General features: G+C 42.8%; 1 protein-coding gene across 1 annotated transcript; it reads right to left on the bottom strand.

Moving 5' to 3' along the window:
* Nucleotides 1-909: 909 nt before the first annotated feature.
* Nucleotides 910-27,313, bottom strand: LOC130307144 (glycosyltransferase family 92 protein F49C12.5-like). Its single transcript, XM_056552156.1, has 2 exons — nucleotides 27,204-27,313; nucleotides 910-2,193 (listed from the first exon to the last, which is right to left on the bottom strand). The coding sequence occupies exon 2, from the start codon at nucleotides 2,171-2,173 to the stop codon at nucleotides 914-916; it is 1,260 nt and encodes a 419-aa protein (XP_056408131.1). The 5' UTR covers nucleotides 2,174-2,193; nucleotides 27,204-27,313; the 3' UTR covers nucleotides 910-913.

Raw genomic sequence — 27,313 nt, 5'->3', positions numbered from 1 at the left:
AATATATTGTGCCCAATATACAAATTAATACACTGCCATTTATAAATAAATATGCTGTACCCCACACATTAATATACTGTGCCCCCATATATGAAATAATTCAATTTACCCAATATAGGAATTTATATATTGTGATATATATACACACACACACACACACACACACACACACAGCCAGCCAGTTCACCCGCATTAAGCCAAATTCACAGAATAATAGTGCATCTGAACTGCATCTGAGTACAATGTGGTATCCCTTATCTGGATCCATAGTCCAGTTCTGGAGATAACCATTGTATTATCCTCCATTGCTTATAGCCAGCTTTGCACAATGGAGGCGGGATTCAGCATTCTAGGTATGCCGGGTCCTGCCTCAACTGTGCAAAGCTGACTATTAGCAAAGGAGGCCAACACAACGGATATCTCCAGAACCAGCCCCACGGATCTAAAACCTTGTTGAAATCCGGTTAACCTCCACTATAAACCTGTATATTGTGTTTAGTGTCTGAACCGGCTGTCAGTTTCCCTTAATACATGATACCCCCACACTAGAATATACTGACATATACTTTATGAATATAAATGTGCACTATGAATTCTTACACTCAGCCCCATATATAAGTTAATAAAGCAAAAAAAAAAAAAAAAAAAACTGGAGTCATTTATGCAAAATAAAATATATACTTCATGAAAAATTTTTTAAATCACATAAAAAGAAGATAGGAATCCCCCTTTGGGGAAATTGCAACACTCCATCCATCCACATGTTACACAATATCACCAATAAGCAGTATTTTATCATCTCAGCCCCATGACCGAGAGATGTGGAGTATGAGAGTGGCCCAACCATACTCCACATCTCAGTAATAAAAGTAAATGAGTGCCTTTAGCCTATACACATTCTCTTGTATATGAGCTAGTGCTGAGGGAAAAGTTTCTGAACAACCTCATCAACTTTCGGAATTAGAGTCACATTGTATCGCAAAATGATGTTATCCTTGATCAAGTTCTTCTCTGGAATATTCTTGTTCCGTTTTGCTTTACAGTGAAATAGAATACCATCTTTTCGTGAAACCGCTGTAATATGTCCTTCAGCCTTTAAAACTGTATGGATTGATGTTTGAATGACTTTTCGTGGATTAATAATCATTTTTTGTGGATTGATGGACTGGTTAGCACTAGGTTCTCGATAAGGATGTTGAAGAATATTAATCCCTGGTACATGATACCAATAGTTGAATCCAGATGCATTAACCACTGATGGAAAGACATGATTTTCAAAACGAAAGACACTTGTTTCCGGATATCGTTTTAGAAGATTACTCATTAAAGATGACCAGTTCCAATACTTTACTGGAAGAATAATCTCATCAATGTCATTTAGGAGAACAAATTCACTTTTGAACATATTTCTATACATGCAGTCATTTAAAGCCGCAACTTGTCCATAGTAGCCAATATCACTGTCATCTCCTTTAACATATTTCCATTTTGTCGTAGTTTTTAGATACTTGTCTACTGGCCAGGGTATAACTTCTACCACACCTTCTTGAATGTAATATCTCAGTACTTTATCCACATTTTCATGGCAGCTGTTGTTGTAGATGGTGACTCTAGAAGCTCCTAGTAATTTATACATTTCAATGGCCTGAATCACCTGCATTACATTATTATATCGTCCATATAATGCAGAGATGCAAACAGTAAAACTAGCAGAAAATGATTTTAGAGGCTCTTTTGGAATCTTTAACACTGGAATTGGTTCTATGTCTTTTGAACTGTTTATATGGACAGACATATAGACATAATCCCATTCAGATGGGATTTTACATAGTAGGTTGGCTGTCTCATAAGGGAATCCAAACCAGTCTTTAACAATGTCAATTTCTGCCTTAACAGGTAAAACACCATTGTGTTTACAATAGAACAAGCAGTAAAGGTCTTTCACTGTTTTATGGACTACAGCAATTGTTCTTATCAAATTAGTTTCTCTGGGATCATAATAAGGAGAAATTATGAAAGTCTTATTATCCTCAAGAGCGATGAAGGGGCCGGTGACAATGTTGGGACTGAAGTTAATATTGCGATCCTCAGGTTGATGTAGAAAGAATAGGAAGATGAAAATGAACCCACAAGCATTCATTGCAATGAACAGGTATTTTAATGGACAAGACATCTCTTCTTCACAAGGACAGACTGTAAAAAGAAAAAAACATTGTAAGTATTAAAAATAAAAGACATTTAAACATATTTAACCATAAGTGTGACATATATGCGATCATATTTAAAAAACAACAAAAATTGTGCAATAGATAATCTGATTCCCAAATGATGCAATTTGAGCAAATTTAAAAGACAATGGCGTGGTTTCTGGTGCCATTTGGAAAACAAAGGGGGGCATACAGCCTAGCACCACATTTATTATTTGTTTTTGTTTTATTTCAAGATTTGTAATGAGAAATATTTACGTGAGACAAAATGTGACAGTTTTAGATATCTTTTAGACTTTTTTTTACACATTGCTCAACAAAGGGACATTGTATAATTACAACATTGTTTGCCAAAAATTGTGCCAAAGTTTTGGTGTAAAGGCGGTCTAAACATACATAATAAAAAGGATTATCGACAATATTAACCTGTTAAGGACCAAAGTGCGTACCTGTACGCCCTGAGTCCGCTCCCGTTCTCTAACAACGGCCGGAACAACGTCGGGAACCCGTGGCCAATAGCACATGGCACTGATTGCGGTGCTGCTCGTTATTAACCCTTTAGACGCAGCGTTCAAAGTTGAACGCTGCATCTAAAGTGAAAGTAAGCCATTTCCGGTTAGCTCAGGGGGCTGTTCGGGATATCTGTGGCGAAATTGCGGCATCCCGAACAGCTGTGACACAGCAGGAGGGTCCCTTAGCTTGCCTCCTGGTGTCCGATCGCCAAATGACTGCTCAGTGCCTGAGATTCAGGCATGAGCAGTCAAGCGGCAGAATCATTGATCAATGGATTCCTATGAGAAACCATTGATCAATGTAAAAGATTAGTGTGTGTAGCATTATAGCCCCCTATGCAAGCTATAACACTGCAAAAAAATTGAATAAAGATCATTTAACCCCTTTCCTAATAAAAGTTTGAATCACCCCCTTTTCCCATTAAAAAAAAAAAAAGTGTAAATAAAAATAAAAACATACATATGTGTTATCACCGCGTGCGGAAATGTCCAAATAAAAATATATCATTAATTAAGCCGCGCGATCAATGGCGTATGAGCAAAAACCAATTCCAAAGTCCAAAATAGCGTATTTTCGGTCACTTTTTATATCATGAAAAAATGAATAAAAAGCGATCAAAAAGTCTGATCAATACAAAAATGGTATTGCTACAAACTTCAGATCATGGCACAAAAAATGAGCCCTCATAACCCCCCCTCCCCCCCATACACGGAAAAATAAAAAATTTATAGGGGTCAGAAGATGACAATTTTAAACGTATAAATTGAACGTAGTTATGATTTTTTTCAGAAGAAGTACGACAAAGTCAAACCTATAAAAGTAGGGTATCATTTTAATTGTATGGACCTACAGAATAAAGATAAGGTGTCATTTTTACTGAAAAATGTACGGTGTAGAAACAGAAGCCCCCAAAATTAACAAAATGGCGTTTTTTTTTCCAATTTTGTTTCACAATTATTTTTATTCTGTTTTGCCGTAGATCTTTGGGTAAAATGACTTATGTCATTACAAAGTAGAATTGGTGGCTCAAAAAATAAGCCATCATATGGATTTTTTTTGGTGTAAAATTGAAAGAGTTATGATTTTTTAAAGGTAAGGAGGAAAAAAATTAAAGTGCAAAAACTGAAAAACCCCTGGTCCTTAAGGGGTTAACCCCCATTGTGTTCAGTGGCTGGCATCAGAGATCAGTTTGTTACGGGTCATTTAACTTGTCTAGATGCCGCAACCAATAGTGATCACAGCATTAAGTTATTTGATCTTTTTGGGTTTCAACCTGCAAACTCCTGATGCAGTCATGTAGTGCCTATAGGTTGTCATGGCTTCTCAAAGGCTTCTAAAGACGTCTGTGGCTGCTATATAAGATTAACTAGTCTGTACCAAGAGATCATTAATTTAAAGGGTACCTCTCACTTGAGCAAGGCTTCAGGATCAACTAACTCAAGTCCCAAAGGCCTGTTTGACAAGTGTACTGCCCAACAAGTCTATTGGACATCCAGCAAATCTATATACCACAAACTTTAGCAGCAAAGAACAGAGCTGCAAGGATTTTGCACTGAAATACTGCCACCTTGCTCAAGTGACAGGTATCTCAGTGGAAGAAAGTACTATTGCCTTGACATGTGTAAGAAACCTATCAGCAGCCGGGACCTGATCAGGGTGATGTCCGGCATTAACCATTTAGAGGTTGGGATAGAAGTTTACTGTCTAAAGCCATGTCTACATGGCCAAAATTGTACGTAATGTCCGCTGGAAAATATAGGCGGACATTCTACACATTTACTTATGGCACTAGGACTGCTCGGAATGGAATCAGAGCGGACGCCAGAAACATCTGCCATGGAAATTGCACAGTACAACAGAATTTCATTGAAAATCCACCATGTGAACCTGGTCTTAACCCCTTAAAGGATGCAGGGTTTTTCCATTTTTGCCTTTTTATTTTTTCCCTCATCACCTTCTAAAAATCATGATGCTTTCAATTTTGCACATAAAATTCCATATGATCGCTTATTTTTTGCGCCACCAATTCTAATTTGCAGTGACAGTCATTTTACCCAAAAAATCCAGGGCAAAACGGAAAAAAAATTAATCGTTTGACAAATTTGAAGAAAAAATGTCATTTTATCATTTTTGGGGTCTTCCGTTTCTACGCAGTACATTTTTCGGTAAAAATAACACCTTATCTTAATTCTGTAGTTCCATACTGTTAAAATGATACCCTACTTATAAAGGTTGGATATTGTACTTCGGAAAAAAATCATAACTACATGCAGGAAAATTTATATGCTAAAAATTCAACATCTCCTAACCCCTATAACTTTTATTTTGCCACGTACGGGCCGGTATAAGGGTTCAATTTTAGTGCTGTTTTATGAAGTTTTTATCGGTATCATTTTTGTATTGATCGGACATTTTGATCACTTTTTATTCATTTTTTCATGATCTAAAAAGTGATCAAAAATACGCTATTTTGGACTTTGGAATTGTTTTTTGCGCGTACGCCATTGACCGTGCAGTTTAATTAACAATATTTTTTTAGTTTTTAGTTTACGCATGGGGCGATACCACATATATGTTTGTTTATTTTTATTTACACAGTTTCTTTTATGGGAAAAGGGGGGTGATTCAAATTTTTATTAGGGAAGGGGTTAAATGACTTTTTTTCACTTTTTCTTTTGCAGTGCTATAGCTCCCATAGGGGGCTATAGCACTGCACACATTGAACTTTTACCCTGATCCCATTACAATTTCTAACTAACTTTCTAACTGCTTGTAAGGAAAATGGATATTCCAAATATTTTTATTTGTGAATAAAAATAAAATGTATGTCCACTTTATGTTGGCATCATAAAATGGACATATTTTTACAGCCATTTTCAAAAATGTAATGAAAATTGCAAAATCTGAAGGGACAGATGCTACAGAACTACAACTCCCAGCATGCCTGGGCAGTCTAGGCATGCTGAGAGTTGTAGTTTGGCAACATCTGGAGGGTTACCGTTTGGGCACCACTGTAACAGTGGTCTTCAAACTGTGACCCTCCAGATGTTGCAAAACTACAACTCCCAGCATGCCCAGACAGCCTTTGGCTGTCTGGGCATGCTGGGAGTTGCAGTTTGGCACCCACTAGGAAGGGCAGCAGTAAATATACACCCTCGCTTCCCTACCTGCGCCATGATCTCCGCTGATGTCTCTGATGATCGCCGGGCCCCATCGCATCTTGTCCTCAGGTAAAGGCCTCCATCTTCTCCCCCCCTTCTGCCTGACATCCAGGGGTGGGCAGAACAGGGGTTGCCATGGCAACCCACTGTCCTGCGCTGCCATTGGTCAGAATTCAGTTCTGACCAATGGCAGGGGATAGGAGGAGATTGCAGCACTGAGACCTCGCTCCTATCTCTCAGGATGATCGGGGCTGTCACTGACAGCTCCGATCATCCCTATTTTCCGGGTGATCGGGTCACCAGAGACCCGATCAGCCCGGAATAGCAGAATATCGCATTTCTGAATTGACATGCGATTTTCTGTGATCGCCGACATGGAGCACCATCGGCGATGTGCCAGGATGCCTGCTGAATGATTCCAGCAGGCATCCTGGTCCGGTCCCCAACCGGCTAGCGGCGGGGACCGGAATTCCCACGGGCGTATGCATACGCCCTACGTCTTTAAGGACTCGGGATGCAGAGCGTATGCATACGCTCCAAGTCCTGAAGAGGTTAAAGGGATACTCCAGTGGAAGACAATTTTTTTTAAATCAACTGGTGCCACAAAGTTAACCCCTTGCCGCAAAACACATTTTATAAAACGGCACTGCGGCATGCGGCATGGCAGGGTTATGAAGAGAGCTCAGGGGCTGAGCTTGCATCATACCGCACAGGCAGGCCGATATCCAGCATTAACTCTTTAGACGCCACAATCAAAGTTGATCACGGCATCTAAAAGAGCCGAAATCTATTCCCAGCAGTGGTAAAATGAGCGATATCATTAAAAAGTACAGTTGGTGGTGCAAAAAACAAGCCATTATATGGGTCTGTAAGTGGAAAATTGAAAGCGTTATGGCTTTTAGAAGACTAAGAAAAAAAAGAAAGAAAAAAAATCCTTAAAGGGGTTTAACGGATTTGTACATTATTTCTATTTAAAAATATTAATCCTTCCAGTAGTTATCAGCTGCTGTATACTACAGAGGAAGTATTTCTTTCTCCAGTTCTTTTCAGTCTCACCACAGTGCTCTCTGCTGACACCTCTGTTCGTATCAAGAACTGTCCAGAGCAGGATAGGTTTGCTATGGGGATTTCCTCCTACTCTGGACAGTTCCTGACACAGACATAGGTGTCAGCAGAGAGCATTGTGGCCAGACAGACAAGAACTCCAGAAAGAAATACAACTTCCTTTGAAGTATACAGCAGGTGATAAGTACTGGAAGGATTAACATTTTTAAAAAGAAGTCATTTTACAAATCTGTTTAACTTTTTAGAACCAGATTTAAAAAATGTTGTTTTCCACCGAGGTATCCCTTTAAAGCGCTAGAAATTCAGTTGCCGGTAGCTCAGTAGAGTCTGGATCAGTTGAGAAGATGAGCAGAGGTCCCTTACTTAGCTCTGTCCAATCCAATCAGTGCTTCAAATGTTTAGGCAGCCTCAGCAGCCTGTAAAAGTGGAGTGCTAATAATAATTAACTAACAATTAATGCTATGCTATTTTCCCAATAAAATAATGTAAACAAAATATATATATATGCTGGTATTACACATAAATGTCTGAACTAAAAATAAAATGTAAATGAAACAGCACAGTGAATTGCTTACACAGTGCTGATTAATCACTGATATTAAAGATAAAGTTAGGTCTCCCAATAATACAAAAAACTGAAAAAACTAGAAGGGAACCTCTAAAACATAGCTTTTAATGTGCACATCTAAAAATGTACAGAAATAACCAGTATCAAAAAGTACTTTTTGATACTTGTTATTTCTGTACATTTTTAGATGTGCACATTAAAAGCTATGTTTTAGAGGTTCCCTTCTAGTTTTTTCAGTTTTTTTTACACAGTGCTGAACTTAAACTTAAAAAAAAAAAAAATGCCAAAGTCCAGAATTCCTAATTTTTGGTCACCTCATACCAAAATAAATAAATAAAGATACATTTATAAAAAGCTATCAAAAAGTCCCATCAAAACAAAATAGTACTGATAAAACTATGGATCACCAAAAAATGAGCCCTCATGCAGCCCCGTATACGGGAAAATTAAAGTGTTATAGGTTTGTTATATACATTAGGTATCATTCTAATCGTGTGCACGGACAGAATAAAGATGAGGTGTAATTTTTACTGAAAATTGCACTGTGTAGAAATGGGTTGCAACATGACGGGGTTTTTTAAATTTAATTTTGCCCCACAAATAATTTTCAGTTTCGTCGTAAATTTTGTGGTAAAACGAGTGATGTCATTACAAAGTACAGTTCGTAGAGGAAAAGCAATCCCTCCTATTGGTCTATAGGTGGAAAATCTAAAGAGTTATGGCTATTAGAAGACAAGAAGGGAAAAAAAAATTTAAAGCGCATATGAAAAGGGTTAAAGAAAAAGGTTACATAAACCATAATAAAAACTAAGTAAATTGGGTATTGTGGTACTGACTCTCCAGATAAAGATAACAAGTCAGTTGTAAGACTATGTTACTCAGCCCAATGCAAGCACTTATCTCCTAGATCAGTGTTCTTATAATATGCCTATTACATAACTCTGTATCAGACAGGCAAGGACACAAAATATCGTGGGATCACTCATGGGCCCTTTACAATCAGCCATAAGTTTATTTCACAAATAAAATAAAAAATTGTTGTGCAGTTTATGGTCAAATGAATGGTATCATTAGGATAGGTTTGCACACAGGTATTTTTTTGGTGTTTATGAAAACTGAATGCAGTTTTTGTGCCAAAACCAGAAGTGCATTGAAAAGAAATGGGAAATATAAGGAAAGGACTTAGACTTCTCCTTAACCCCTTGGGGACGGAGCCCATTATGACCCTAAGGACGGGAGCATTTTTTGCAAATCTGACCACTGTCACTTTAAGCATTAAATCTCGGAATCAAATTTATAAGTAAAAGCATTCCAGAGTTATTTTTTTTCGTGACATATCCTACTTTATGTTAGTGGTAAATTTTTGGCGATACTTGCATCCTTACTTGGTGAAAAATTCAAAAATTTCATGAAAAATTTGAAAATTTAGCATTTTTCTAACTTTGAAGCTCTCTGCTTATAAGGAATATGGATATTCCAAATAAATGATATATTGATTCACATATGCAATATGTCTACTTTATGTTTGCATCATAAAATTTATGAGTTTTTACTTTTGGAAGACACCAGAGGGCTTCAAAGTTCAGCAACAATTTTCCAATTTTTCGCAAAATTTTCAAAATTGGAATTTTTCAGGGACCAGTTCAGGTTTGAAGTGGATTTGAAGGGTCTTCTGGTTAGAAATACCCGATAAATGACCCCATTATAAAAACTTCACCCCTCAAAGTATTCAAAATGACATTCAGTCAGCGTTTTAACCTTTTAGGTGTTTCACAGGAATAGCAGCAAAGTGAAGGAGAAAATTCAAAATCTTCATTTTTTACACTGGCATGTTCTTGTAGGCCCAGTTTTTGAATTTTTACAAGGGGTAAAAGGAAAAAAAAATACTCTTAAAATTTGTAACCCAATTTCTCTCGAGTAAGAAAATACCTCATATGTGTATGTCAAGTGTTCGGCGGGTGCACTAGAGGGCTCAGAAGCGAAGGAGCAACAATGGGATTTAGGAGAGTGAGTTTTTCTGAAATGGTTTTTGGGGGGCATTTCCCATTTAGGAAGCCCCTATGGTGCCAGGACAGCAAAAAAACCCACATTGCACACTATTATGGAAACGACACCCCTCATGGAACGTAACAAGGGGTACGGTGAGCCTTAATACCCCACAGGTGTCTGACAACTTTTTGTTAAAGTCGGATGTGTAAATGAAAAAAATATATTTTTCCACTAAAATGCTGGTTTTTCCCCAAATTTTACTTTTTTTACAAAGGGTAATAGGAGAAAATGCCCCCCAAAATTTGTAACCCCATTTCTTCTGAGTATGGAAATACCCCATGTTTGGATGTCAAGTGCACTGCGAGCGAACTACAACGCTCAGATGAGAAGGAGCGCCATTGAGCTTTTAGAGAGATAATTTGTTTGGAATGGAAGTCGGGGGCCATGTGCATTTACAAAGCCCCCCGTGGTGCCATAACAGTGGACCCCCCACATGTGACCCCATTTGGAAACTACACCCCTCACGGAATGTAATAAGGGGTACAGTGAGCATTTACACCCCACTGGCGTTTGACAGATCTTTGGAACAGTGGGCTGTGCAAACAAAAAAATTAAATTTTTCATTTTCACGTACCACTATTCCAAAAATCTGTCAGACCCCTGTGGGGCGTAAATGCTCACTGTACCCCTTATTACATTCCGTGAGGGGTGTAGTTTCCAAAATGGGGTCACATGTGGGTATTTATTTTTTTGCATTTATGTCAGAACCGCTGTAAAATCAGCCACCCTTGTGCAAATCACCAATTTAGGCCTCAAATGTACATAGTGCGCTCTCTCTCCTGAGCCTTGTTGTGCGCCCGCAGAGCATTTTACTCCCATATATGGGGTATTTCCGTATTCAGGAGAAATTGTGTTACAAATTTTGGGGGTCTTTTTTTCCTTTAACCTCTTGTGAAAATAAAAAGTAAAGGGCAACACCAGCATGTTAGTGTAAAAAAAAAAATAAATTTTACACTAACAGGCTGGTGTAGACCCCAACTTTTCCTTTTCATAAGGGGTAAAAGGAGAAAAAGCCCCCCAAAATTTGTAGTGCAATTTCTCCCGAGTACGGAAATACCCCATATGTGGCACTAAACTGTTTCCTTGAAATACGACAGGGCTCCAAAGTGAGAGAGCACCATGCGCATTTGAGGACTAAATTAGGCATTGCATAGGGGTGGACATGGGGGTATTCTACGCCAGTGATTCCCAAACAGGGTGCCTCCAGCTGTTGCTAAACTCCCAGCATGCCTGGACAGTCAGTGGCTGTCCGGAAATGCTGGGAGTTGTTTTGCAACAGCTGGAGGCTCCGTTTTGGAAACACTGCTGTACAATATGTTTTTTATTTTTATTGGGGGGGACAGTGTAAGGGGGTGTTTATGTAGTGTTTTACTCTTTATTAGGCGTTAGTATAGTGTAGTGTTTTTAGGGTACATTCACACTGGCGGGTTACGGTGAGTTTCCCGGTAGGAATTTGCGCTGCGGCAAAAAATTTGCCGCAGCTCATACTTGAAGCAGGATACTTGCTGTAAACCCGCCCGTGTGAATGTACCCTGTACGTTCACATGGGGGGTGGGGAGGGCAAACCTCCAGCTGTTTCAAAACTACAACTCCCAGCATGCACGGTCTGTCAGTACCTGCTGGGAATTGTAGTTTTGAAACAGCTGGAGGCACACTGGTTGGAAAACCTTCAGTTAGGTTCTGTTACCTAACTCAGTATTTTCCAACCAGTGTGCCTCCAGCTGTTGCAAAACTACAATTCCCAGCATGCACGGTCTGTCAGTACATGCTGGGAGTTGTAGTTTTGAAACAGCTGGAGGCACACTGGTTGGAAAACCTTCAGTTAGGTTCTGTTACCTAACTCAGTATTTTCCAACCAGTGTGCCTCCAGCTGTTGCAAAACTACAATTCCCAGCATGTCTGATCACAGAAGGGCATTCTGGGAGATGTAGTTATGCAACAGCTGGAGGTACGCAACTACAACTCCCAGCATGCCGAGACAGCTGTTTTCTGTGTGGGCATGCTGGAATTTGTAGCTTTGCAACATCTGGAGTGCTACAATTTAGAGACCACTGAACAGTGATCTCCAAACTGTGGACCTCCAAATGTTGCAAAACTACAACTCCCAGCATGCCCAGAATGCAAACAGCCTGTGCGGGCATGCTAAGAGTTGTAGTTTTGCAAGATCTAGAGGGCAGTATAGAGATCACTGTGCAGTGGTCTCTAAACTGCAGACCTCCAGCTGTTGCAAAACTACAAATTCCAGCATGCCCACACAGCAAACAGCTGTCTGGGCATGCTGGGAGTTGTAGTTTTGCAACATCTGGAGGGCTACAGTCTAGAGACCACTATAGTGGTCTCAGACTGTAGCCCTCTAGATGTTGCTAGGCAACTACTCACCGGCTTCCGTCGCATCCGGGAGCCGTCCTCTTCTGCCGCACGCCGCCGCAGATCTCAGTCGCCGCCGCAGATCTCCGTCGCCGCCCGCCGATCCCCGTCGCTCCGCTGCCTCCGGAGGGGTAAGTGGACTCCGGCACCGCTCCTCTTCCTTTTCCTTTTCCCCGTTCTGCCCCGCCTATTGTGGGTGGGCAGGACGGGGAAAACGAAAGTAAACCCCTCCGCCCCAGATCTGCCATTGGTGGTCGCGTCTAGACCAACAATAGCAGAGATAGGAGGGGTGGCAACTCTGCCACCTCACTCTTATCGCTTTAGGGGGATCGTGGGTGTCTTAGACACTCGCGATCCCCCTTCTATTCTGGGTCACCATAGACCCGTAATGACCCGGAATCGGCGCAAATCGCAAGTGTGAATTCACTTGCGATTTGCGCCGATCGCCGACATGCGGGGGGGGTCTAATGACCCCCCTGGGCATTTGCACGGGGTGCCTGCTGATAGATATCAGCAGTCACCCCGGCCCGGTCCCCGCCCGGCGCGCGGCGGGGGCCAAAATTCCCACGGGCGTATGCCCTTCATCTCCAACAGGTTAATGATGGATCCACTTCTGACTTTGGCTCAAAAACATCAGTATAAAAAACCTGTGTGGAAACCAAACCTTACAGTATAAATGGTTCTGCAAAAAAGTCATCATATACCTATTTAGACCGGAAACTAAAAAATAAGAAACATGACTTAAGTGGAGGAGGAGGGAAAAAATGTAATATGAAAAATTACAATGTCATAAAGGGGCCAATATTCTATAATAATCATATAAAGCAGAACATAACCTAGAAACACAACCCAACAGAAAAATATGGCAATAATGACAGTAAATACTAACAAGAAGCCCAAGAAAGAAAGAAAAAAAAAAAAAAAGTGATAAGAAATCTCCTGAAAGACATCGATACTGAACACAGACAGTATGAACCCAAGCAGCAAAAAAAATAAAAATATATATATAAATAAATTCACTAATAAAGGAACCTTTAGTATAGCTACCTTGTCTGATATGGTTCCTCCTGGCCTGACTCAGTTTTCCTTTATGGACACCTTTAGCTCTCTGTTCCTCAGAAAAGTCCTCACCAGAAATCCACCTTATTGGCCCAAGCCTGTTTATGTTAATCTGATTTTTGGGATCCCTGCTGTGTACTTTGTCTCCACCCAAGACACTGTCTCCTTTTCAATTAAACAAAGTCTTAATCAGTCTGTGCCCTTCCCCTGATAATGCGCAAGGACAATGAGGATGCTTTAACTTCACCTAACAGTGTAAACAATGAGGGGCAATGTAAATCAAATGTGAACTCTCTTTTTGTTCACTTTAGACCAAAAAAGTTATGGAAAATGTGGCTGTCGTGCACCAAATTTATGAAATGGCGCATAGACATTGATGAATGCCCACTGAACTGCTCTGGTTAAATGTCGCAGAGCAGTGGCGGGTTGTGCAACAATAGCATTAAGAATTTTTGGTAGTTTTTCTGGGGCAAAAATTTATTGGGAAAAATCATCACTAATGATAATACAGGAGGACTCTAGACCAAGGATTAGTGGGGTTACCATTGTTTGAAAGGGAAACACAGTAAAATATCTTTGTATAGAAATAGGGAGGGAGACAAATTATATTCTGAAAAACAATCTTAATCCCCTTTTAAGGAAAATAGTAGATTAAATAAAGGTTTGGAGTTCCCTTCCTCAAGAAGATAGAGTTGCGCTGTTGAAAATTGTCGTTACCACAAATTTTATATGTAATAAGAATTTCTCCATATTTGGATCACAGATAAGTGGTTTAAGGGATTGCTGTCCTCTTTGAACAAGTTGGTATGGGGTCGTGGAAGGGTGATGTTCGGGCTTACCTAACTTCAAATATTTTTTAGAGGCAAAAGTTCAAGCTATTAAAAAGGGGAAAAATAAAAGACATTTGGGATTTTATTTAGCACACGTATAAAGAGACACACTTAGAGGTAATAGAGATACTTTGAAAAATTGCTGCTGAACTTTGAAGCCCTCTGATGTCTTCCAAAAGTAAAAACATGTCAACTTTATGATGCAATCATAAAAGTAGACATGTTGTATATATGAATCAATATATAATAATTTTTATGTCCATTTTCCTTATAAGCAGAGAGCTTCAAAAGTAAAAAATAAAATAGCCAAATTTTTTCATAACATTTTTGAACTTTTCACCAAGAAATCATGCAAGTATCAATGAAGTTTTACCTCTAACGAAGTAGAATATAGGTGTATGGAAGTAAGTCCAGCTCTCTACCTCAAGCACCGTGCGCACGGACTGGCGTGGGCAGCGCCAAATGGATATGCAAAAGAAAGTGGAATGTCCAGCGCAGTGTAGGTCCAACGAATTCACTTTATTGATTAAAACCCAGGATACATGGATACAGTAAATTTGTTGGACCTACACTGTGCTGGACATTCCACTTTCTTTTGCATGAAGTAGAATAGGTCCTGCCGCTGGGGACCCCCGGGATCTCGGCTGGGGCACCCTGTTATCAATACTGCACCGAGCAAACTCGCTCTGTGTGCAATGACAGACGATACAGGGGCCTGAGCATCACGACCCGCCCCCTTAATGCAAGTCTATGGGAGTGGGTATCACGTGGAGTGGCCACCACGCCCCCTTCCATAGACCTGTATTGAGGGGGTGGGTCATGACATAATGAGGGGGTGGAGCTATGATGTCACGATGCTCCGGCCCCTGTATCGTCGGTCATTACGCACAGAGCGAGTTTGCTCTGTGCAGTAATGATAACTGGGTGCTGCAGCCGAGATCCCAGGGTTCCCCAGTGTCGGGACCCCCGCGATCTGACATCTTATCCCCTATCCTTTGGTTAGGGGATAAGATGCTAGGGGCGGAGAACCCGGCTAAGGGGTTAAAGCGGTACTCCGGTGGAAACTTTTTTTTAAATCAACTTATGCCAGGAAGTTAAAACAGATTTGTAAATTACTTCTATTAAAAAATCTTAATCCTTCCAGTGCTTATTTGCAGCAGTAAACTACAGAGGAAGTTCTTTTCTTTTTGGATTTCTTTTGTGTCTGACTACAGTGCTCTCTGCTAACACCTCTGTCCATTTTAGGAAATGTCCAGAGCATCATATGTTTGCTATGGGGATTTTCTCCTGCTCTGGACAGAGGTGTCAGCAGAGATCACTGTGGTCGTGACAGAAAAGAACTTCCTCTGTTGTATACAGCCGATAATAAGTTCTGGTAGGATTAAGATTTTTTAACAGAAGTAATTTACAAATCTGTTTAACTTCCTGGCATCAGTTGATTTAAGAAAAAAAAAATAAAAATTTCCACCGGAGTATCGCTTTAACCTGTTCCGGACCCAGGACGTAAGTTTACGCCCGTGGGAATTTCGGTCCCCGCCGCGATTCCCATATTGAACCCCCAGATTGTTCCCCCACTCTGGGTGTTAGCGGGAAAATAGTTTGGGACCTTGTGCACCCATTGCTGGATAAGGGTTACCATGTGTACGTGGACAACTTTTATACCAGCATCCCTCTATTCCCATCCCTTGCAGCCAGATCCACGTCCGCTTGTGGGACTGTGCGGAAGAACCAGAGAGGCCCCCCTCTAAATTTGATCCAGACACCTAATCCCAAGGGCGAGTCCTTGCTCATGAAAACTTGTTGCTGGTCAGGTATAAGGATAAGAGGGATGTCCTTATGCTGACCACTATTCATGGTAACTGCAGCTCACCTGTCCCTGTGCGAGGTACTACAACACTGGTCCTCAAGCCCGATTGTTTTCTGGACTAAAATCGGTATATGGGGGGAGTTGATCTTTCTGATCAAATCCTCAAGCCATACATGGCCAAAACACTGGCATGGTACAAAAAAGTTGCAGTCTACATGGTACAGGTTGCCATGTACAACTCTTTTGTACTGTCCCAGTACACTGGCAACACAGGGACATACCTTCAGTTACAAGAAGAAGTCCTAAAAGGTCCTGATTAGAGATGTCGCAAATTGTTCGCCGGCGAACAGTTCCCGGCGAATTTAGCATGTTCGCATCGCCAGGCGAACATATGTGAAGTTCGATCCGCCCCCTATACTTTAACATTGCAGTAAACTGTGACCCTGTGAGTTAGAGTCAGCAGACACATTACAGCCAATCAGCAGCAGTCCCTCCCTTCCAGGCCCTCCTACCTCTTGCCCGGATGCCATTTTAGCCTCATTCAGCATGCTGCAGGCTTAGTAAGTGGAGGGTCAGAGAAGCTGCTCCTGCTGTATAGGGAATGCGATAGCTAGGTTGCTGCTAGGTGGTGTATTCAGGGTCCAGTTTACTTCTAAAGCACTAGTGTAACATCTGCTTTAAGGACAGCACCCAAAAAAGCCCTTTTAAGGGCCGAAAGATTTCCATCCTGGTTGGGAGGGAACCGCTGGTTAAAAGGGGTACTCCAGAATCAAACTTAAGTTCCTGCAAGCAACTAACTACTTCAGTATTCAAAGGGCTGAAAGATATCAGTCCGTGTCTTGCAACAGCTGGAGGCACCCTGGTTGGGGACCACCGTTTAAAAGGGGAACTCCACTGGCAAGCTTTTTTGCTCATTGTCACACTAGTGCAAATCACATTAGGTGTGACAGTGGTGCAAATAAAAAAAAAAAATACCTTTTTTGGCTATTAAATAAAATCAGTCGTCACTGTCAGTTCACGTCACAGTTGCCATTTTTTTTGCCTGCAGGGCAAATTGTGTCACCCTAGTGCAAATCACATTAGGTGTGATAGTTGTGCAAAAAAAAAAAATGACAGGCAGAGGAAGGCCACCCTGCAGGGGCCGTCGTGGTGCTGGGATTCCCTTTGGCCCTAGAATGGCCAGTGTTCAGAGGCCACGTACCCTAAACCCCCAAAGTTCTGAGGACTTAGTTGACTGGCTATCACAAGACACCCAATCTACTACAGCTTCCGCTCGGAACCTTGACGCACCGTCCTTCTCCTCCTCTAGCTTAGCTTCAGGCACCTCTCATACTACCACTTGCCCGCCTGCCGCCATCACCATCACTAGCACCGTAGCAGCTTTACTTCAGAGGAGTTATTTACACATCAGTTTGAAGACATGAGTGAAGCGCAACCATTATTGCCAGAAGATGTAGTTAACAGGGATATGTTTCAGTCAGGCAGCATTACACACATGGACGTACGGTGTGATGATGATGATGTACCCGCTGCTGCTTCCTTTCTTGAGGTGTCAGATAGCGGTGAAGGTGTTGATGATGACGATGTGTCCATGGATGCCACGTGGGTGTCCTCTAGAAGAGAAGAAGAGGGGGAAAGTTCAGATGGGGAGACAGAGACGAGTTGGAAGCAGGGAGAGGTAGTCGCAAGGAGCTAGTGGCACAGTCAGACAGCATGCATCGGCACCCGGGGTCAGCCAAACGGGACGCCAATCAATGCATGCTGTTGCCACCACCAGAATGCCGTCATCGCAGAGCTCAACGGTCTGGCATTTTTTTTTGTGTGTCTGCCTCTGACAACAGCGAGGCCATTTGCTACCTGTGCCAGAAGAAACTGAGTCGTGGGAAGTCCAACACCCACCTAGGCACAACTGCTTTGCGAAGGCACATGATGTCACATCACAAACGCCTATGGGATCAACATGTCAGTACAAGCAGCACACAAAGTCAAAGCAGCCATCCTCCTCCTGGTCTAGCATCTTCAGCCAGGTCAACCACTGCTGCCCTCCTTGCCCCCTCTCAACCATCTGCCTCTCCGTCTCTCGCCTTGAGCAGTTCCTGCTCATCTGCCCACAGTCAGGTGTCTGTCAGGGAGATGTTTGAGTGCAAGAAGACAATGTCTCAAAGTCACCCCCTAGCCCAGCGTCTGACAGCTGACTTGTCGGAACTGCTAGCCCTCCAGCTTTTACCATACAAGCTGGTGGAGTCTGAGGCCTTTAAAAAATTTGTAGCCATTGGGACACCGCAGCGGAAGGTACCCGGCCGAATTTTTTTTGCACAAAAAGGCAATCCCCAACCTTTACTCCATTGTGCAAAAGGAAATTATGGCATGTCTGGCACACAGTGTAGGGGCAAGGGTCCATCTGACCACTGATACCTGGTCTGCAAAGCATGGTCAGGGCAGGTATATCACCTACACTGCGCATTGGGTAAACCTGGTAAAGGCTGCAAAGCATGGAAGAGGAGTTTGTGCAGAGGAGTTGGTGACACCGCCACGACTTGCAGGCAGGCCTGCTGCCACCTCCTCTACTCCATCCTCTTCCATAACATCCTCAGCCGAGTCCTCTTCCACTGCTGCGTCTTGCTCCACATCACCGGCACCCTCCAGCTCCCCAGGTGCTATTCCACCTCCCGGATACGGCAGTGTCACGCCATCTTGTGGTTGACTTGCCTCAAAGCGGAGAGTCACACCGCACCAGCTCTCCTGTCGGCCCTGAACGCACAGGTGGACCAGTGGCTGACTCCGCACCAACTGGAGATCGGCAAGGTGGTTTGTGACAATGGAACAAATTTGTTGGCGGCATTGAGGTTGGGCAAGTTGACACATGTGCCGTGCATGGCACACGTGTGTAATCTGATTCTACAATGCTTTGTGCTCAAGTACCCAGGCTTAGAGGATGTCCTGAAGCTGTCCAGGAAGGTGTGTGGCCATTTCAGGCGTTCCTACACAGCCATGGCGCACTTGTCAGATATCCAGCAGCGAAACAACATGCCAGTGAGGCGCTTGATTTGCGACAGCCCAACATGTTGGAATTCAACACTCCTAATGGTCAACCGCCTGCTCCAACAAGAAAAAGCCGTCAACGAATATTTGTATGACCGGGGTGCTAGGACATCATCTGCGGAGCTGGGATTTTTTTTGCCACTTTACTGGAGGCTCATGCGCAATGCCTGTAGGCTCATGCGTCCTTTTGAGGAGGTGACAAACCTGGTCAGTCGCACCTAAGGAACCATCAGCGACATCATACCGTTTGTTTTCTTCCTGGAGCGTACCCTGCGAAGAGTGCTGGATCAGGCAGTAGATGAGCATGAAGAGGAAGAGTTGTGATCATCACAACCAGAAACAGCCTTATCAGCATCGCTTGCTGGACCTGCGGCAACGCTGGAAGAGGATTGTGAGGAAGAGGAGTCAGAGAAGGAATGTGGCTTAGAAGAGGAAGACCAACCACAGCAGGTATCCCAGAGTGCTCCTTGTCACCTATCTGGTTCCCGTGGTGTTGTATGTGGGTGGGTGGGGGGGGGGGGAAGAAGATTATACCTTCCCTGACATCACTGAGGACGAGGAACGGGACATGAGTAGCTCGGCATCCGTCCTTGTGCAAATGGGGTTTTTCATGCTGTCGTGCCTGTTGAGTGACCCTCGTATAAAAAGGATGAAGGAGAACGACCTGTACTGGGTGTCCACACTACTAGACCCCCGGTATAAACATAAAGTGCCTGACTTGTTACCGCATTACAGCAAGGCAGAAAGGATTCAGCAGGTCCAAAATAAATTAAGACGTATGCTGTACACAGCGTATAAGGGTCATGTCACAGCACAAGAGGGATCTAACAGGGGAAGAGGTGAAAGTAATCCTCCACCTACCACGAACACGCCGGCAAGGACAGGATGCTGTACAGACATGCTGTTGATGGAGGATATGCAGAGCTTTTAAAGTCCTATGCATCGCCACAGCCCTTCGGGGTCCACCATCAGAGAATGACTTGACCGACAGGTAGCAGACTACCTGGTCTTAACCGCAGATATAGACACTATGAACCCCTTGACTTCTGGGTGTGCCGGCTTGACCTGTGGCCTGAGCTATTCCAATTTGCGCTCGAACTTCTGGCCTGTCCCGCTTCAAGTGTCCTGTCAGAAAGGACCTTCAGTGCAGCAGGAGGTATTGTCACTGAGAAGAGGAGTCGCCTTGGTCAAAAAAGTCTGGATTACCTCACCTTTCTTAAGATGAATGAGGGATGGATCCTGAAAGCACTGACACTGGGTGATACATTTGACTGAATAAGGCCTGATCAGATGAGCTGCTTTGGGCTAAAAATGGTCCACACGCTGCTGTATTTGAACTCTGAATGCCAGATGACTAGCGTGACTTATCCGCCACCAACTAGGGTTCAAGTCGCAATGTTTTAGGGCACTTTCTGCCTGGCGAAACAAACAGAAATTTTCCAAATACCAAATTTTCCAGCCAGATGTACATGCCTAATTTTTCTGGCCTCTGCTGCTGCACTTGTTATGGTGCTGCCATTTTTATGGCCACTGCTACAGAAGCAGCTGCAACAATACCAAATTTTTCAGGCATGTGTACATGCCTAATTTTTCTGGTACTCTCTGCTGACATCTCTGTCCATTTTAGCAACCGTGGATATTAGATGTATGCTATGGGTAGCATGGTGGCTCAGAGGTTAGCACTGCTGCCTTTCAGCGCTGGGGCTGTCAGGATTCGGCAGGCTGGAGGTGGATTCTCTGTGCCAGAGAGGGATTGGCGTGGACCGTGTCGGTGGATCGGTTCCAAGTTGCTACTGGTATTCACCAGAGCCCGCCGCAAAGCGGGATGGTCTTGCAGCGGCGGTAGCAACCAGGTCGTATCCACTGGCAACGGCTCAACCTCTCTGACTGCTGAGATAGGTGCGGTACAAGGGAGTAGACAAGAGCAAGGTCAGACGTAGCAGAAGGTCGGGGCAGGCGGCAAGGTTCGTAGTCAATGGTAATAGCAGGAGGTCAGGAACACAGTAATGGTAACACAGAAGAAGCTTTCTCTAGGCACTAAGGCAACAAGATCCAGCAAGGAAGTGCAGGGGAAGTGAGGTAATATAGCCAGGGAGCAGGTGGAAACTAATTAGGGTGATTGGGCCAGGCACCATCATTGGTGCACTGGCCCTTTAAATCTCAGAGAGCTGGCGCGCGCGCGCCCTAGTGAGTGGAGCCGCGCGCGCCAGAGCATGACAGCCGGGGACCGGGACAGGTGAGTGACTTGGGATGCGATTTACGAGCGGGCGCGTCCCGCTATGCGAATCGCATCCCCGCCGACAATGTCAGTGCAGCGCTCCCGGTCAGCGGGTCTGACCGGGGCGCTGCAGGGAGAGAAACGCCGCGAGCGCTTTGGGGAGGAGCAGGGACCCGGAGCGCTCGGCGTAATAGGGGCCTTGGGTTCAAATCCCACTATGTGCTGCCTCAAGGGGGGCTCTAACTATGTGCTGCCTAAAGGGGGCTAAAGCACATTATTCCAAACCATTTTGGAATGTTAGGCGATTTATGCCCTTTATGGATTAAAACCAGACTCTGCATCAACTATGTAATTTTCCATGCGAGTTTCCCATGGATCCTCTGGCACGCCACAGTCCAGTCCCCTTGAAACAACTTTTAAATCACTATTGTGGCCAGAAAGAGTCCCTGTGGGTTTTAAAATTCGCCTGCTCATTGAAGTCAATGGCTGTTCGCCCGGTTCGCGAACCGAAAATGTTATGTTCGCGACATCATTTGTAGTTACCTGTACTAATTGAAAGATCGCCGGGGTTCGTTGCAATCCTGTATAATGTATAGGTGAAGCGGCCTCTCCTCTATGGTCCCCTGCACTGCCGTATATATACACACATTCATATTTCCCACAGAGAGCTGCGATTGGTCAGATGGTTCCAGCCAATCACAACTCTGTGGGAAATAGGAATGTGTGTATATATATATATATATATAAGTCAGTGCAGGGGACCATAGGAGAGCGGCCGCCGCATCTATTCATTAGTGTTGAGCGGCATAGGCCATATTCGAATTCGCGAATATATGGACGAATATTCGTCATATATTCGCGAATATTCGCATATTCGTTATATTCTCGTTTTATTTTCGCGTATGGGAAAATACGTGCATGCGAAAATTAGCATATGTGAAAATTCGCATATGCGAAAAGTAGCATATGTTAATTTTCGCATATGCGAATTTCCGCACGCCAGTCTCACACAGTAGTATTACAGCCTTCTTTACACCACACAAGCTGGAAGCAGAGAGGGGTGATCACTGTGATGTGTACTGTGAAGAAAAAAAAAAAAAAAGAAAACGAATATTCGTAATTACGAATATATAGCGCTATATTCGCGAAATTCGCGAATTCGCGAATATGCGATATTCGCGAATAATATTCGAATTGCGAATATTCGCGAGCAACACTATTCATTATACAAGAGGATCACAACGGGTGTCAGGAGGAGTGACACCCGCTGCAATCTGTCTATTAATACAGGTACTACAGCTCCCAGCAGAGTATGTTCTATGTTGGGAGCAGTAGTACCTGCCGTAAGTGACAGATCACAGAGGATGTCACTCCTCCTGGCACCTGCTGCGATCCTCGTGAAGTGACTGTCGGGATCAGCTGTTTTCAAGGCTACAGAGCCGGGAGAACAGCTGATCCTGAGCAGGATATATACATCGTATACATACTGCCCAGCAAGAACTTACAGTGAGCCTGCAATGTGTATACAATATACACATTGCTGGCACATTTAACCCCTTGCTGAGCTGTGCGCTAAGCCAGCCCGGCAAGGAAAGAGTTAACTTACACTGCTGGACAGTGTAGGTTAACCCTTTGGGCGGTATACACTATACAGCTATCTATAGATAGCTGTATATAGTGTATACAGAAGATGGACAAGTCCTGCAGGTCTGTGTAGCTCCGCTCCCTAGTGATGATGTAATTAGGGGCGGAGCTACAGACGCGATCCAAGCTGGCAAGGGTATAAGGCTCTGCTAACATTGTCCTAATTGGATAATGTGAACAGACCCTTCTGCCAGTGTCTACCCAGACACGGAGACTCCAGCTGTCGCTAAACTACAACTCCCAGCATGCCCAGACAGGCTGTCTGGGCATGCTGGGAGTTGTAGTTTTGCACCAATTGGAGGCTCACTGTTTAGGTAGACATTGCATTATGCGTGCTCTCCCCTGCAGAGAGCGCAAAAATTTTTTGTGTTTTTTTCTTTTTTCTTTCTTCTCGTTTCAGATCAGGGGTGCCGGGAAGAGCCGGTACCAACAGGCCCGGAGCATCAAAAATGGCGCTCCTGGGCCTAGGCTGTAACAGGCTGGCATTATTTAGGCTAAGGAGGGCCAGTAACAATGGTCCTCACCCACCCTGGTATCTGGCTGATACTGAAAATAGGGGGAACCCTATGCGTTTTTTTTGTTTTTGTTTTTTTTTATGGAAAAAAAAACGCATAGGGTTCCCTGTATATTCAGTATCAGCCAGATCCCAACGAAGCAACAGCCTGACGTTACCAGGGTGGCCGAGGACCATTAATACTGGCCCTCCCCAGCCTAAATAATGCCAGCCTGTTACCGCCGAGGAGCGCCATTTTTGACGCTCCGGGCCTGTTGGTACCGGCTCTTCCAGGCACCCCTGTGCGGTGGGTACCGGAGTAATAATTGGGGGTTAGCGCCAGCTGTTTTTGGGGCTAACGCTAAGCCCCGGCTTAGTAATGGATTCCATCTATTAGACAGCATCCATTACTAAGCCTGAGTGGTCGGATCCCCCACGATCAGACATTTATCAAAATTTCTTAGCACTTGACATCTTCTTTAAGGACTCGTTTTTCCGTCCTCACCTTCTAAAAATAACAACTCTTTCAGTTTTCCACATCCATCATTTCATCACAAAATCTACGGCAAAACCAAAAAATGATTATGTGGGGCAAAATTTTAAAAAGTTCCAAACTATAGTGAGACCAGTGTAGGGAGGGTTAACTTCAGATTAATATTCCTATAGATCACTAACAGGTGATCCAAAAAAAATACCCTTTCCTCCCATGCACCTAGAAATTGTGATGATTAAAAGTGTAATCTTTATTCATTCCACACACTATAAATGTTAACATATTCATGTGCCATATATCCCTACATTCTGTTTGCAATTCTGACCAGCCGGTCTATAAAGTGCACAGCATTATGGAGATTTATCAAAACCTGTGTAGGGGAAGAGTGGTGTAGTTGCCCATGGCAACCAAATTGCTTTCATTTTTAAAGAGACCTGTGAAAAATGAAAGTAATCTGATTGGTTGCCATGGGCAACAGCACCACTATTCCCCTACACAGGTTTTGATAAATCTCCTCCATAATGTTGTTCACTTTATAGACCGGTTGGTCAGAATTGCAAACAGAATGTAGGGATATATGGCACATGAATATGTTAACATTTATAGTATGTGGAATGAATAAAGATTACACTTTTAATCATCACAATTTCTAGGTGTATGGTAAGAAAGGGTATTTTTTGGATCACCTTTTGGTGATCTATTGGAATATTAAAAATGGAACACCATTTTGTAACTTTTGCGGGCTTCAGCTTCTACGCACTGCACTTCTTAGTAAAAATGGCATATCCTTTTTATTCTGTAGGTCCATAAGGTTACACCGATACCCAAATTATATAGGTTTTATTTTATTTTACTTGTTTAAAAAAAAATAAAAAGATTATCTGTAACCCAATCAGCACCATTGAGCAGCCAGGATTTATTTTATTTTAGTTGCTGCAATCAACTTTGATCGTGGTGTTTAAGGGGTTCATTCCGGTGTCTGGCATTAGCGCTGATAGCTGCCCAGACCATCCTGCTATGATGCTCGCATCATAAAAGGGGATCAGACACAGGACATATATGCGTCCTTCATGACCACGGACGTAAATGTACGTCCTGGTTTGGCGGGACTTCGCGCACCAGGATGTACATTTACGTCCTGTGTATGACCACGAGCATCAGAACGGTGCTCGCGTCATACACGGCAGGTTCTGGCTGCTGTGAGCAGCCGGGGACCCGCTGGTAATGGCCGACATCCGCGACCGCGCAGATGTCCACCATTAACCCCTCAGTTGCCGTGATCAATACAGATCACGGCATCTGGGGCAGTGCGGTACTTTGAATGGATGATCGGATCGCCCGCAGTGCTGGCTCACCTGGGTCCGGCCGTCTCCCGGGGTCTTCTGCTCTGGTCTGCGATCGAGCATACCAGAGCATCAGATCACCGATAATACCGATCAGTGCTATGTCCTATACATAGCACTGAACAGTATTAGCATTCAAAGGATTGCTATAGATAGTCCCTTATGGGGACATCAAAAGTTTAAAAAATAATAATTTGAAAAATGTAAAAAAGGAAAAGGAAAAGAAAAATCCCCTCCCCCAATAAAAATTAAAATTGTCAGTTTTTTTTTTTTTATAAACATATTTGGTATCGCTGCATGCGTAAATGTCCGAACTATCAAAATATATTGTTAATTATCCCGTATGCTGAATGGCGTAAAAGTAAAAAAAAAAAAAAAACAAAGTCCAAAAATGCTGCTATTTTTCAAATTTTATTTTAAAAAAAATTATAAAAAATTATCTAACAGTTCTATATATGTGCATGTGGTATCGATAAAAAGTACAGATGACGGCGCAAAAAGTGGACCCTCATACCGCCCTATATATGGAAATATGAAAAAAAGTTATAGGTGGTCAAAATAGGGCGATTTTAGATTACTGATTTTGTACAAAAAGTTTTAGATTTTTTTAAGCAGTACAAAAAAAATAAAAGTATCTAGCCATGTATATCATTTTAATCGTATTGACCCACAGAAGAACACATGTCATTTTTACCGTAAAGTGTACACAGTGAAAACAAAACCCTCCAAAATGTGCAAAATTGTGGTTTTTCCTCCCTAAAAAACCACAAGCACTTATAGGAGTCTGTAGATGGAAATATAAAAAGGAGTTATGGATTTTAGGAGGAGAGGTGGAAAAAACGAAAATGCAAAAATAAAATTGGCCTGGTCCTAAAGGGGGTGCTCCAGTGGATTTTTTTTTTTTTTTAAATCGACTGGGGCCAGAAAGTTAAACAGATTTGTAAATTACTTCTATTAAAACATCTTGACCCTTCCAGTACTTATTGGCAGCTGAATGCTACAGAGGAAATTATTTTCTTTTGGCTTGTCCACAGTGCGCTCTGCTGACACCTGATGCCCTTATCAGGGACGGTCCAGAGCAGGAGAAAATCCCCATAGCAAACCTATGCTGCTCTGGCAGCTCCGAACACTGACAGAGGTGTCAACAGAGAGCACTGTGGACAAACCAAAAAAGAAATTCTAAAGATAAGAATTTCCTCTGTAGCTAATAAGTCCTGGAAGGGTAAAGATTTTTTAATAGAATTAAGTTCCAAATCTGTAACTTTCTGGTGCCAGTTGATTTAAAAAACACCACACACACACACACACACCAAAAAGTTGCAGTAAACAAAGTGGTGTTCTAAAAAAAATAATTTTGCAAAAAAATGTGTGCTCGCACCATACTTATCACATGCCCAGCACCATTTAATACATTTGGTGCATGTACACTTTAACCACACCATCAAAATCTATGTATAACATCAGCGCACCTACACTGACTTTTATAAATGTCCCCCATAGGATTTGGCTCTTTTGACACACACACACTACTGATTTAAAAAGTACAGGTCACCAAAACTAGAATTTTAATTTATTGTTCCTTATGTAATTATAAGACACTTTATCTACTTTCTTTTAAAATTCTCAATACATAAATTTAGGTGCACTACTGTGGTAGATGTAGACAGTAACATATGACTAACCCTCAAACTGATGTTAAAATTGAGACATTAGCCAGTATATCCTTATATGAAGGACATCCAAGGGTTCTCAAGTAGCACGGGACCTAACACTAAACCTACCTGTGCCGTATGGGCAATACCAGGGATCAGTGGGCAATTACAGCAGCATTAGGTCCAACTCCCAGCCTGTTCCCAGTTCACTCCAGTGTGGCTAAACACACATACTACGGAAGAAAGGAAGAAGGCTATGAGCCCCACCCAAGTAGGCTGATATGTTGCCGGCCTCACAGGTGCATGTTAATAATTCGTATAATAGTGATTAAGGTGCATTACATTTGGGAGCTTATACACCTCCAAGTATAAGATTTGAACAACAAGAAAAAAAATGGCAGGAAATGCTTAACCACAAATGCATTTATGCTGGGAGAGCAGATCCTGTGCTTGTGGTCCGTTGCTAAGGGCAATCCCAGCATAACATGCATACAATGGGGGATGCCTGCAGCAGACTACAAGTGCCACAATGGCATCCTACACCCGAGGAAAAGTGTGGATGTGTAACATATAGAATAATACATAAATTTAGGTGCACTACAGTGGTAGATGTAGACAGGAACATATGACTAACCCTCAAATGATGTTAAAATTTAGACATTAGCCAGTATATGCTTATATGAAGGACATACCTGAGGCCACACACCAATGCCAAGTGTTAAAATTCTCAACCTTTATGTGTTTTTTAATGGGATTCTGTTCTGTTCCCTGCCACAAGTCAAACAGCCTGGCAGGAGACCAA

Source organism: Hyla sarda, chromosome 1, assembly GCF_029499605.1.
Source record: "Hyla sarda isolate aHylSar1 chromosome 1, aHylSar1.hap1, whole genome shotgun sequence".
NCBI classification, from domain to species: Eukaryota; Metazoa; Chordata; class Amphibia; order Anura; family Hylidae; genus Hyla; species Hyla sarda.
The sequence above is the reverse complement of the archived record's forward strand: the minus strand, read 5'-3'. Positions and strand labels throughout refer to the sequence as shown.

Bases quoted from the DNA above. Each gene is read 5' to 3' on its own strand.
- LOC130307144 (XM_056552156.1), bottom strand. From the start codon at position 2,173: ATGTCTTGTCCATTAAAATACCTGTTCATTGCAATGAATGCTTGTGGG.